The sequence below is a fragment of the Podarcis erhardii genome (assembly GCF_964252035.2).
Source record: "Podarcis erhardii genome assembly, chromosome: 5".
Taxonomy (NCBI): Eukaryota; Metazoa; Chordata; class Lepidosauria; order Squamata; family Lacertidae; genus Podarcis; species Podarcis erhardii.
The window spans coordinates 61,149,506-61,162,909 of NC_138509.1; the positions used below are offsets into that span (position 1 = coordinate 61,149,506).

General features: G+C 43.5%; 1 protein-coding gene across 4 annotated transcripts in view; it reads right to left on the reverse strand.

Annotated features, from left to right (window-relative positions):
• DGKD (diacylglycerol kinase delta) overlaps positions 1-12,709 on the reverse strand; it is a 73,568-nt gene extending 60,859 nt beyond the window's left edge. For all 4 annotated transcript variants that reach the window (XM_081864053.1, XM_081864056.1, XM_081864055.1 and 1 more), the window contains exon 1: positions 12,541-12,709. In XM_081864053.1, the coding sequence (XP_081720179.1) occupies positions 12,541-12,708 (168 nt within the window). In that variant the 5' untranslated portion in view covers position 12,709. The remainder of the gene's footprint in view (positions 1-12,540) is intronic.
• Positions 12,710-13,404: the final 695 nt, after the last annotated feature.

The following is a 13,404-nucleotide window of genomic DNA, read 5'->3' on the forward strand; positions in this document are numbered from 1 at the left end:
CCCAAAAAGGCTGCCAACATTCTTGTCCCCCAAAGTAAACCAATGCATTTTCCTGCATTAGACTATCTACAGGAACCTCATAGGTACACGACTTAAACATGAAAGGCTAGCAAAAAAAAACCTGACATAGTTGTTGGGCTGCCTCTCACACAACACAGATGCTGCTGGGGGAGAGAAAAAGCCTGTAGTTTACAGCTGCCCATCTCTGCAAGAGAGCTGCTTCTATTTATAGGCAGACAGCTTAGTAAAGACTTTGGTGGGTTTGGGCGGAAAGGGCTTGAGATAAGATCAAATGACTTTATAGCATGTTTTCTTTTTCAAGCATTGCTGCTTTTCTTTGGCTTGATGTTCACTTCCCAGCTAGCATATTGCTCGGTCCTTTTGATACTGGTGAATGCTTCTGAGCAATGAGATCTGATGAAATGGTAACGGTTGAAAGCAACGTGACATGTTCCTTATCCTCCCTTTACAATCCTTACAAGAACTTAGAATCTGTCTTCAACATCTGGTCATGTATCATTACGTGAACAGTGATCCACAGCAAATGGATAAAGGGAGAAATCTTACTCTGCCTCCTCACTCAAAAATAAACTGTCTTATTATAGGAATTTATTCTTAAATCCCATAGCAACCAGTCAGTCATATGAAGCAATGATATTTTAATTATCTGCATCATTACTGGGAATAAATGCATGTACCAGTCAACTAAAAGTTATAACAATTACCAGGAATTAATTTGGAATTCTATAACCTCACTTCCCTCCCAAAGGATGCAATGACTCCTTAAAAGAGGAATGAGTAGTTGCAAAGAGTTGTCCAAACTTCTTTCTTTCCCCTTGCTGGCAGCTGAGTGTCCTATGTGAACCAAAAGACAGAGGCTGCATGGGATTTGTGCCTTCTACCACGTCCTGACAATGCTCAGGATCTATGGTCGCTTCCTTTATTTTATTATTGCAGGTCCATGAGGTCCTGCTTTCTGCCATCTGCACAGGAGTCATCAGGATAAACTTAAACTTAATCAAGTCAGATGGCTCTGATTCAGCTGGTGGTTTTTGTAGACCCATGTACATATTACTGGCTATACACATCTTATCAACAATATCCAGTTGAGTTGCAGGACTTTGCTTGTCCAGCTAATGTAGAGGCAACATTGTAGTGATAACAGGGAGTGTTGTAGAAAGGGGGTGGCAGATTCTGTATTCCACTTGACTGCTGAAACCTATTCATTTTCCAGCCAAACACCAACCCTGAAGTCAACAACAACAACAAAAAGACTACTGTACTAATATCTAAATCATCATGTTTTAAGAAGAGCCTGTCCATTCAAACACGTGTGATAGATGTGTAAAATGAAACTGGGAATACACCAAAGTTGTGAATAAGTGTGTTAAAAAGTGAACATATTTTATAAGTACTGCCTCCGGCATGCAGGGTGAGCAGCAAGCCTTTCACCTAGATGTAGAAGTGGGTGGAATCATTCAGGCAGTTGTGTGGCAATCCCTGTCATTTCCAAAGGTGCAAGGAAGGCTGGGGACTGTCCTGCACCTCCAAGGTGAAGGCTCCTGAAGTTCCTTAGCTACACAGGGCCAAACCAGTAATTACTTTCCACTCCCGTATTCCTGCTTTGGAGCATGAAAGGTGTGGGGGGGGGGAGTATTAGGCACTGTGACCTGAGGGTGCTCTGTGTACCTTTGAGCACTGGCATTCAGTAACACACATTCCACAGTGGCCTTATCTTCAAGAATGAATGGATGCCACTACAAAGCACTTCTGGGATGCCTTATGCAAAAGCAAAGACTTTTCTCCACCACCCAGCTTCTGCCACTCAGGAAAAAATTAGGGTGGATGAGCTGGAGGCTACAATTTTTGGCTTGGCCAGCAAGACCAGCCAAAACCTGTGGACCCTGAGAGCTTGGAGCTGTGCTTTGTCCTCAAAACAACCCTTTAAAGTAAACTGGCTGAGACATTGTAACTTGCACCAAGTTACCCACTGAACACTGTAACTTGGTGCTGAATTTGGGTTTTCCACATCCAAGTCCAACACTGTAGCAACTACATACACCTCACTAGCTTTCAATTGCAGTCATGAAAACAGCTTTCTTTCCCCTTTCTGCTAGCCTATGTGAACCAAGAGACAGAGGCTGCATGGGATTTGTACTCATCAACTATTTATCAAGCTATCACTAAGTCTTCAGTCAATGAGGACCCATTACTCTAAGCATCACATAATCTTTAAAGGAGACTCACAGTCAGGATACTAACTGAAATTATGATAAGAATGTCCCTTTTTGCAGTGTGGTAAAGATAAGTTAAATATTAGATTTCAGATATGATGACATCTTGGAAGATGTACTACAGATGAAATTAATCCGGTGGCAGCTTTTTTTTGTATTTCCATATTTAATTTTTTCCATATTAAGGAATAATGAATGAGAATGCACAGTATGAGCAGGATCCAGACTAGCTATGGATAGAACACCACAAGATGCTGCGCTGGAGGAGAAGCAATGATTTTTGCAGATTCCCCCTTCCCTCTGCAGACCCCTGAAAACATGCTCTGGCAAGAACAGCATGGGAGGTGGAGTTTTGGACTATAAGAGAAAGTTGTCTTCCCTCCTTCCTCCAGCAGGAGCCTTCACTAAAGCTCAGTCCCTTCTGTTTTTGTTCACAGAAATGCAAGTCTGGATCCAACCCCATGTTGTTTGTAAGTTTGGAGGAATCCATTTGTGAACATAAAAATAAATAATGTCTGCTTCCAGATGACGTTTACTGTGCAATTGCTATGGCTTGTTAACTCATATTTAACAGGGGGTCCACATGATGCAGTCATCATTCCATAAATACAGTATATGGTACATTTTCCCAGTGCTCATTCATCTTTTTTCTTATAAAAAAAAACTGACTTTGAGTAAAGGAGTGAAATAGAAGAGCAACCTCTCTGCAGTTGTGGTCAGAAAAATTTCGAATTTTGAGCCACATTGGGAGGAGCTGACCTTGGGGTAGGTGAAATTGTATGCTGGGAAAATCCCTCCTTTCTGTATCACAAACTTTACAGTTTCAGTTACAGAGCTATTTCTTGCCCGGCAATGCAGGTCCTTTCCCCTGAAGAAGACAATTCCAATATTACACATTTTGTAAAATAAGTAAATGTCTTGAGGCGCTTAGAACTTCAAATGGGAGGGACACTGCAAAACAAGAGGAACATGAGAATTCTGTTCTCCCCAAACCACATGTCTAGGATTAGAAAGGAGAGATTCCACTAAAAATAGCAGTGTTTACTTCTGAATAAATATGTGTAGGTTCTGGCTCTAATCCTGTAAGGCCTCTTGCCCTGTGCTGCAGGCTTTAATTTTTTGTTGCTGTTGTTAAAAATAGTTCGGAATTATGGAATTGTGGTACAGTGAGTGGCAAAGCACAAGACCAGAAAATTAGGTGCATTTTTATTGGAGCACCCATGTAGCAGCAAAATATTACATCTGTCTACTCCCCATTTGAGCAAATCAAAGAATATTTTAGGGAATTGTTTCCTCAACTGAAATGAACTGTCCCCAACCTCCCTACTTAGGTAGTTTGTTTTTTATGGTAGTAAGGGCATGGTTAGTAGGAACGCAGGTGGCATTGTGGTCTAAACCACAGAGCCTAGGACTTGCTGATCAGAAGGTTGGCAGTTCAAATCCCCACGACGGGGTGAGCTGTCTGTAAGCATTCATTATTTATTTCTTATATAACATAAATGCTAAATACATAAATTTTCATGTTTCTTTTTCAGGTGTGCAAGTTGATGTCATAACCTTCTGAAGAGGCACTAAAACACTTTAAACTAGTCAGTGAATCCATTCTGAAGGATGTCAAGTTCCAAATGATTGTGATGTGCCCTGAAAACATTAATTGAGCTGCACATAATGCAGGTGCATGTAATGCAGGTGCATGTTATGCATAATGCTGATGGATGAGGAAACCACCATTAGCACATCAAACACCTGGGAGTAGAGAAACATCTTGACCTGGGGCTGAAAAAATGACAAAGTCTGCACTAGGTTGGTCTCACCAGGTGAAGTATTCCACAAACCAGGGAGAAAATGGGACTACTGAAAAGGTCCTCTGTGGTTTGTTGTTATGTCTGAATTCAATTCAATTCCATTCAAAATCCTTTATTAGGCATAGTACACCACACATTAACAAACAAACATCATATACAAACTGTATAAAATATGGGCACAGCACACACAATTTATCCCAGTCCTATTCTTAACTCCCAGAAATTAAACGATGTACATAAATAACACATGTCTGGATTCATATACTATTAACAAATCAATTAGGATCATTGCTTTGCCTCAAAAGGCTGCTACAACAAGGAGGCAGGAGTGAACTTGTGAAGCTGGATGCTGAGCCAGTGGGAAACAAGTGGGAAACAAGCATACAAGCAACCATGGTTTGTCTACTACACATCTGGAAGCTCAAACAATGGATACTTGACTATGGTTAGCACATACCACGGTTTCATATTATGCCTGCATCGGGTCATTTTTTCCACTTTCTAATCATGAATTGAAAATATACTTCTACAGAAGAGGAACCATTTGAGAAAATCTGGAGCAAATATGACTGAATGTGTCATTGCTTCATTAGCCCTGGTCAACAACACACATACAGCAGTTTAAATAAAATATATTGTCTGAACTACTTTGTCTCACATTTCTATTTTTAGCTAGCTGGCAACTATTTTTAAGGTCTTTATTGCTGCTGGTCCTCACCACGTCCTGTTGCACTGCAAACTACAGGTAAACCGCACTGTTAAAAATAGGACAAAGTAATGATGTAAAGAAGACTTCTTCTTAATAAAACAACATAAGCGCCAGAAAACACAGTGAATTCTAAAGCAGCAAAATACTGCAGATTGTAAAATATTATGCAACATAATTAATACTGGTTTAATTTTATTTAAAAATCTGCATTCACATTTCTCATTTACATACTTTAATGCACTAAATGTTTCATAATATTTACCTTCCCATGCAAGGGAAGTAATCATTATTCCCACATTCTAGATGGGTAATTGATGCTTAGGATACAATCCTACCCTCTATTTTGAACCACAGCCAAGACACACTTACAGAACATGTGATCTGCATGGAGAAGATCCCTGGCCTCAAATCTATGCATCTCAGCCATGGTGTGACAACATGACAACCTCAATGCAATGGAACCTGGCTTCTGCAACACATTGCCCATTTAAGTTAGACAAGCTCCAACATATATTGTATATATTGTGTTGATGCTAAAATATTTCCTACTTCCACAGGGTTTCTCGAGAGGCTTTTCCAGATACTTGTGGGCAGCATCAGATTTCCCTTTGGAAAATGTGAAGGCAGAAATGCTTTTGAATACCAGTTGCTGGAAACCACAGGCAGAGAGTGTGCTGTAGTGCTCCAATCCTGCTTGCAGATTTCCTACAGGCATCTGGTTGGCCTCCGTGAGAACATGATGCTGGACTAGATGAGCCACTGGCATGATTCAGTAGGCTCTTTTTATGTTATTATGAACTGTTGTATCTGATTTATTTTGTTATATTTTTATTGTCATTATACATTTGCTATGGTATTTTGTAATGTTTAGTAGTTTGTAAATATTCCAAATAATAAGTAAACTCAGCCAATGACTAAAGGGAAGTCAGGAGCAACATGGAGCCAGAGTTGTGTCTATAACTAACTTTGTACAATTACTTCCTAAACATTCATATCAATTCACAGAAATGCTTCTCTGGTTCCTGGAACCTGGAAAACACAGAGAGCCATGGGTGTCAACTTGTAAAGTGAACTCTCTTTGGGAAAATCTGAGTCTTTGTTGATCCTTTTCCCTCCAGCCCAGCTTGTGCATCAGCAAAGGTCAGTAAAGACAGGAGTATGAGTAATACTAAGCAGGCTGTACTACAAAATTCAGTGTTTCATAACACCTAACACCTCTCCCAAAATCCTGTCTCTCTCTACAGGTCCACTGGAATAAAGGCATAGTACAGCTTTTAATGTCTAATGCAATATTATGCTTTTACTGAGTCTCTCTCTCACACACAAAACTCTGTTATTAAAGTATTGTACAGTGGTACCTCGGGTTAAGTACTTAATTCGTTCCGGAGGTCCGTACTTAACCTGAAACTGTTCTTAACCTGAAGCACCAATTTAGCTAATGGGGCCTGCTGCTGCACCGCCGGAGCACGATTTCTGTTCTCATCCTGAAGCACTATTTCTGGGTTAGTGGAGTCTGTAACCTGAAGCGTATGTAACCTGAAGCGTATGTAACCACTGTACCACTGTACTTCAGATTCACAGTTTTCTTTAACACAGCCAGTCTGCCTTCAGTTTACTGCTTCCATCACTAAGCAAGGCTGTCACTTGGGCTTAGTCTAAAAGGATCTTAAGCAGCAATGTTATATGCTAGAGCAGGCATAGGCAAACTCGGCCCTCCAGATGTTTTGGGACTACAACTCCCATCATCCCTGACCACTAGTCCTGTTAGCTAGGGATGATGGCAGTTGTAGTCCCAAAACATCTGGAGGGCCGAGTTTGCCTATGCCTGTGCTAGAGGTACCACCTGTTCTTTAGTGCACACTGCTAAATAACAGGAACCTTTGATTGCTTTGTGAGCATGAATAAGAAACTAAAGTAAAAACAGAATCTTCTGGTTAGCCATGTTTCAGGCCTTCAGGACACTTTAGATCATCTTGCCAATAGTTGAGATGCAAGCAAAGCAGTGGCTTAGCACTTGAGATTTATTGCAATGAGCACTTAAACTGTAACTCACTGGATGATTTAGGAGACTAAATTCATAGCTGAGAACTAACACTACAATTCCAGAAACTCTTCAAGGCCAGTAACTGTTCAGAGTAACAGCAAGAACAAACCTAAGGTACCTATGTGGAAATATATGTTTAGAATATATTCTTGTGGTTTATTGGAAGCATACTGTCACGTGTATATTTCTCTTTTATTGTTCAGGACCTGTTGAACCTTCCTATATCTTAAATAGTCAACCTTATGTGACTGAGCAGCTATAAAGCTCAAATTAACATCAGAGTTGTCCTTTTCCCTGGAATTGCCATCTTTTCTTCACTCACTTCTTAGGGGGAATCCTCACCAACCACTCTCAGATTATTACATTCCACTGTTTTTCTGTGTTGTTGCCCAGTGTTTTTTCAGGCCCGACTTGTGGCTTTTTCTTTTTGCAGCAGCAGCCTGTTCATCATGGACAGGCAACATGAAATTAGAGCTTTTAAGGGTAACTGTTCCTTTAAACAGAAAGCTCCCGTCTGCAGGTTTAAGCCCATTCCATTTCTACCCTGGCCAGTGCAGCTGCAGGAATAGTGCTGAACTGCCCATTTGGCCAACTTCCCAACTCCCAAAGTGTGCATTAAATTAGTGGTTTCTCACCATTCCCCACTCTTTTCTTTTCATTATAGTAAAACAGCAATACTTTACTGTAATGGAAAGAAAAGATAAAAAGCTACAATGGAAGAGAAGTCATTAATTTAACACATATTACCGTCAGGGGGTGGGAGCTAACTAAACAGGGAACAAATGAGTATTAATCCCCAAACCACACTTCCCAGAAAGCAGTAACATGTCTGAACCAGCAAACACGAAGCTTGCCATTAACAATGTAAAGCATCTTAGCTAGCTGAACTTAGATATGAGTAGACATTAAAGAAGTATCTTGGCCAAGATACTGGATAACATAATGCTATATTGAGTGCTGTGAAGAATCTGCCTTACTTCCACTACCACCTAATTACAGAAACGCAATTCTTCAGCAGCATTAAAGAGTTCTAGCATGGAAGCAACCCGTCAGTTTTGAAGAAACCCCTCAAAATGACATGCCCAGTATACACATTAATCATGCATTTGTCTTCCATCTCTCATTGGAAAAGAAAAGGTGATCAAAAGCTAGAGCGGAAGTAAATGAAGAAATGTATACATAATTAAGATAGCAAGTCACAAAATAGAGCAATTGGTAATTCTAAAATTGTTATCTTGAGAATCCAGTACTGCTTAGCTAGAGGTTTTTGTTAGATTAAAGCAATGGAAGCTTAATGGCTATACACAATTTCTGTTTATAATCCTTGTACTTAAAATGTTTATATTCACATAGCACAAGCAGAGTGTTTAGGCTTTTTACAACCACATTGACGTAGGAAATGATGCAAAGCATGGCAAGTGATTAAGTGGGAATTCAGAGCGGAGTTTGGCCTTATATGAACTATGGCAAAAATAAAACGTATCAATCCATGTCATAGCTCTAATTACTGCAATTAAAACATTCTAATTTGGGAAAGGCTCATTCTTTGTTTTTCTCACTCACACCAATGCTTAGAGTCCAAATTTGAGACTGCTGGATCCTTCCCTATTCCTAAGGGAGTCACTTCAAGTGTACTATTTAAATATGATAAAAGCATTTAAGGAAGCAGAATTTCAAATGTCCATCTTCAAACAAGATGAAGTTCAGGAATTTTCTCCAACTGTAAATGTCATAATCACCAAAGTATAGATAGCGGCTCTCCATATACAAAGAATTTGGCTACCTGAGGTAAAAAGCAAGTAATCGATTAACAGTTTATGATGTCACTGCCAGTGACTTTAAATCAGTACCCCAGAAGAAAATACTTCAGCATTAATACTACAATGTGAATAGTAGGCTTAACTACATGTTTTATGAGGTTTCCCCCTGTTTGTTTGTTTGTTTGTTTGATTAATCAATCAATCAATCAATCAATCTATATATACTATGTATTCATAAGTTTGACCAATGCAGCAGAAATTAGAAGTGATTTTTCTATCTTAAACTTAAGGCTGTTTCCAGACTTAATTTAATAAAGAAAAAAATGTGTCATTCAGAAACTTAATATTGGTTGAAACCCCCCGTTTCCCCACAGAGTTCTCTCCAAATATATGTTAACTACGGGCCTCTGCTCACCATTCCCTCACTAACATACTTCCATTTGCTGAATATTGTGCCTAATCAAGCAATCATCCCAGCCTTCCACTTCTAATCTGCAGCCCCATTTTGTACCAAATTTCACCTTTCCTCTCATGGCCATGCCTTCTCTCCCCCCCCTTTTCTGCAACCCCTATCCCAGAGTCCACCCCAGAGTCTTCCTCCTCCATACATTCTAACTACCAAGCACCCTTTTTACCTTCACCCAGTAATGAAGCCACCATCCGTTCCTTTTCTGCAGCCCCTTTTGTATCCCTGCTTTCATCTTCACTCCCATACCTATGCCAACTCCTCCTTCCTTTTTCTACAACTCCCCCTTTGCACACACCCTTTTTCATCCCTCCTCTACTGTCATTTCTTACAGTAGGCACTACCCCCATTTCCATGCCTCCTCTTTCCTCCTATTCTGCAGCCCATCAGTTTCTGCAGAAACCAAAATCAATGTCTGAAACCAAGATCAATGGTTTGTACGTAACAAGGAAATACTAGTGGAAAGTGAAACGTGAACACTGTGCAAGTCCTCAGTTCATCCATGTAGCAGAGGGAGAGGGGTAAGCGAGCCCAAGGCTTCACTCCAGCCAATTCCAAATCATGCACACAGCGCTAAACCATGCTGTTGGATTGTTGCAGTTTCCATTACCTCTGACCAAAGGCCATGCTAGTTGAGGCTGATGCGAGTTGCAGTCCAAGGACATCTGGAGGGAAATAGGTTCCCCATTCCTGGTTTAGCATTATGTGTGAACCAGCCGAGTGTTTCTCCTCCTGGATGTGAAACACATTGCTGAGCCATTTCAATGTCACACGACATTGTATGATGTAATGAATCTTTATAAAGCAATGATTTTTTCATCCTTCATTTTTGCTGTTATTGCTATGCAACCATATGGTATGAAGACTACCAGTTGAAGTACATATAACACTGCGTCAGAGATACAAGTAGCATCCCAGAAGCTTTGCAGGCAGCAAATGCTCCCAGGATGCACAACAGGGATTTTGAATGCTGGGTTCACAACTTGAAACATAACCCATTATTTGCCAACTTCTGAGAGACACCAGGGGTAATTCCAATAAGATTCTATTTTTTTTTTTCTAGTATGGCTTCATAACCATGTTGCAACATGTAGAAATTCAGTGGTTGCAGGTTTTCCTGGCAACCAGATGCAGCAATAGGAAAAGCTTCCCTGGCTGAATTGCTGCTGGTCATTCAAAATAATCAAACCCGTGCCAGAATAATGGAAATGTTCATGAGATACACAGCAAGGACTGTAGATGCACAGTTCAAAGAACAAGATACAACACTCTTCTAAATTTCCAAACTCATTAAGGAACAATAGTTTTTGTGGTATGGGTATGGGACACTGCAGGAAGGCCTAGGGAGGGTTAAGTGGGGACATTTAAGCAGCTCCAAGCATCCTGATGCAGCAGAGGAATTTGTGTGTGCACGCACATACAAAGTGTGACCAAGACATCAGGACTCAGCACTGTCGGGAAGGTGCCAAAGCCCCAACACACTTTGGGAGAGAACACGGGAATTGACCAACTCTCACCGAGGAAGAACTGCCACCTCTGACAGAAGGAAACCCCCTTGGGAGGTTTGGATCACCTTTGAATAGGTAGAGTCCCTCCTCCTTGTCTCTTTGCAGAAACACCTTCTCTTCTCCACCTCCACACAGACCCTTCTGCCCAGAGTCACTCATGACTTAAAGCAAGAAGGAGCCACCTCTGCTCACTCACCTGCTCTTTTTCTAGGCTGCAGTAGAGGTTGGACCCCTAAGACACCTAGAGGGTGCAGAGCTGAAGTAGCTGTTCCTTTCCACTTCACCACCCAGAAGAGGGAGAGAGAGAATAGAATTGAGCTGGACTAGACCTACCATCAAGGAAGAGTGAAGTGATAACCCTCCTTCATTCCTCCTGAGCCCCTGCCATTTCCTTCCTTCTCAGTTACCAGGGAACAAAGCTTGCTTGTTTGCTAGGCTGGATGAACGCTTGGTATCCATTGTATGCCAGGTGAGCTTACAGTGGAGGTCACATTAGTTGCTGCCACCTGAAAGGAGCACTCACTTCTCATTATCTGCCAGCAAAGACCCCCACACTCTCTCTCTGGAATGACTGCTTACCATAACTTCTCACCTCCACATAACTCATTTACCTGCCCTTTTACAGCCAGGTGAGATGAGACCATGGCTCCTTACCAATGTCAGTAGTTGCTCACCTATCCAAGTGATACCTCTGTTAGGCCTAATCACAACCACCATGTTGCCCCGAGAAAGATTGTGCCTCCCCTTGATCACTGTTTCTACTCTTTCTTAAAGTCCTCCTCTGCCCAGTGGAGGGCAAGATAGCAGAGACAGCCACCGACTCCACTTAGTTGCTTACACTTTGCATATGGGCTGCACCAAAGTTGGATGCACTAACTTTGGGTGACATGGCAGCTTCTTAACTTACCACCTAGATAAGGAGAGTGAAGGAGAAAGAGACAGTGCCTTGTCACCTCTGACCTGCTTACCTAGTAGCCCCTCTGGGCAATATATTTGGGATATCACTGCCACATCAGAGAGAGATAGCGTGCAGGTAAATGGCTTACTTACACTCTCTCTCTGGGTGGCTAGAGCTGAGCCCGCCACACAACCCACTGAGAAAGAGAGTGAGAGGCAATATGCTCAAGTAAGAAAGCTGAGATGATGACTCCTTGCAGGGACAGTTACCTCCACACACTCCTCTGCCTTCTCCCTCAATTCAGTGTGACAGCAAGGGCTGGGCCTATACTATTTTTTATATATGCAGCTGTTTTGTATACGGTTTTTTATTGTGTGGTGAAACCGCCTCCACGGGAAGCCATTCGTAAACGAAATACATAGATACATAACTACCCTGGGCCTCAATCCCAACCACTACATTACCCAGAGAGCAAGCGCACTGAGCGGAGGTTGGGGTGGCGGCACAGAGCCACCCACCTCTATTGGCTCCCTCCTTCTGGGTGTCGCAAAGCACGCTGCCAACCCCCTCGCTCGGGAGAAGGAGCAGAAGCATCTTCTCCCCCAGCCCCACCTCCGCACCTTGCTCACTCAGGTGGACGAAATGCCAGGGCAGCGCAAGGACCAGCTGCTGCCTTGGCCCTTGCTCACCTGTGTGCCCTCTCGCCCTCCCTCATTGGGAGACCCAGCAATTGGGATAGATGGGAGGATGCAAGAGGTGGATGAGGGGTTCCCCACGACCACCATCAATGGCATATATATATATTGCTGAAGGCCCTAATAAAACCTGCAAAGCGCAGTAGCCATTGGAGGGGGGTTTGGCATAGACCATGAGGGGAAGGGCAAAGGGCGATGGAAGTGCCACCCCTGCTGCTGACGAGAGGGCCGGGTTAGGGGAACGCGCTGAAGGGCTGCTGGAGAGCCCAGGCCCTGCACGGCAGCGCCGTTTACCCGGGGCTGGTCTGGGGAGGAGAGAGTGGGAATGAAATGGAGGATGGGAAGAAGGCTGAGGGGAGGGGGAAGCGCATAACCACCTCCTCCTCCTCTTCCCTGAAGGCCCGACCCTTACAGCGCTCACCTTCTGGCGGATCTGGCCGGACGTGGAGACCTTGCGGATGAGTTTTTGCGGGGAGCCGGGCTCTTGCTCCGGCTCGCTGTCCGACGACTCCTCAGTCGCCACCGGAGGGGCAGCGGCGGTGGCCCCGGCCTGGGGCTGCGAGGAGCCCGCCGCCGCCGCCGCCGCCATGCTGCACCGTGAGGAGCAGGGCGGGCAGCACCACCTAGCGCCGCAAGCGCCGCGGTGCAAGCCGGCAGCCAGGGAGGAGGGAGCGCGGGCGGGCGGGCGGGCGGGCGGGGAGCTCACTGTGGGGAGCGGAGAGGCGACCGCAGCGGACGTGGCCGCCCTCTGGCGGGTCGGTTCTGCACTGGTCCTGAGGCGACCTCCTCAGGCCCCTAAAGTGGATTGAAGCGATTAGGAGCGAAGGAAAAGGGATGCAGCCTCTCGGGCGGGCTCTTAGTTCGCACGCGGGGAATTAAGAATGCGCCCGCGCGCGCGCACAGACGCCCTACTCGCCCATCTTTTGCAGGGCGGGTGTATTGAGGGGTTGCTGACAATGTTACAATATTGTCCTGTCCTCAGTGAACGTCGCAGCACATCGATCTGAATCTGGCGTAGGAGGACTCAGGGGATAAGGCCCCGCCCCATTGATTTACTTCACCCTGGCTTAAAATCTCCCCCTGTGATAAATCATGCTCGCCTTTACAACTCAGTTTATATTAAAAACAAATATACATTAATAAAAGACCTGGCGCATGAGGGGAAAGGGGATAAAACGGACTAGAATTTGTTCTGGGTTTTCATTTCTTTTGCTAACAGCAGCATTTTGTTTCGAACAGAAGAGAGCATTAAAAATGAAGTTATTGTACCTGTAATCTGCCACCT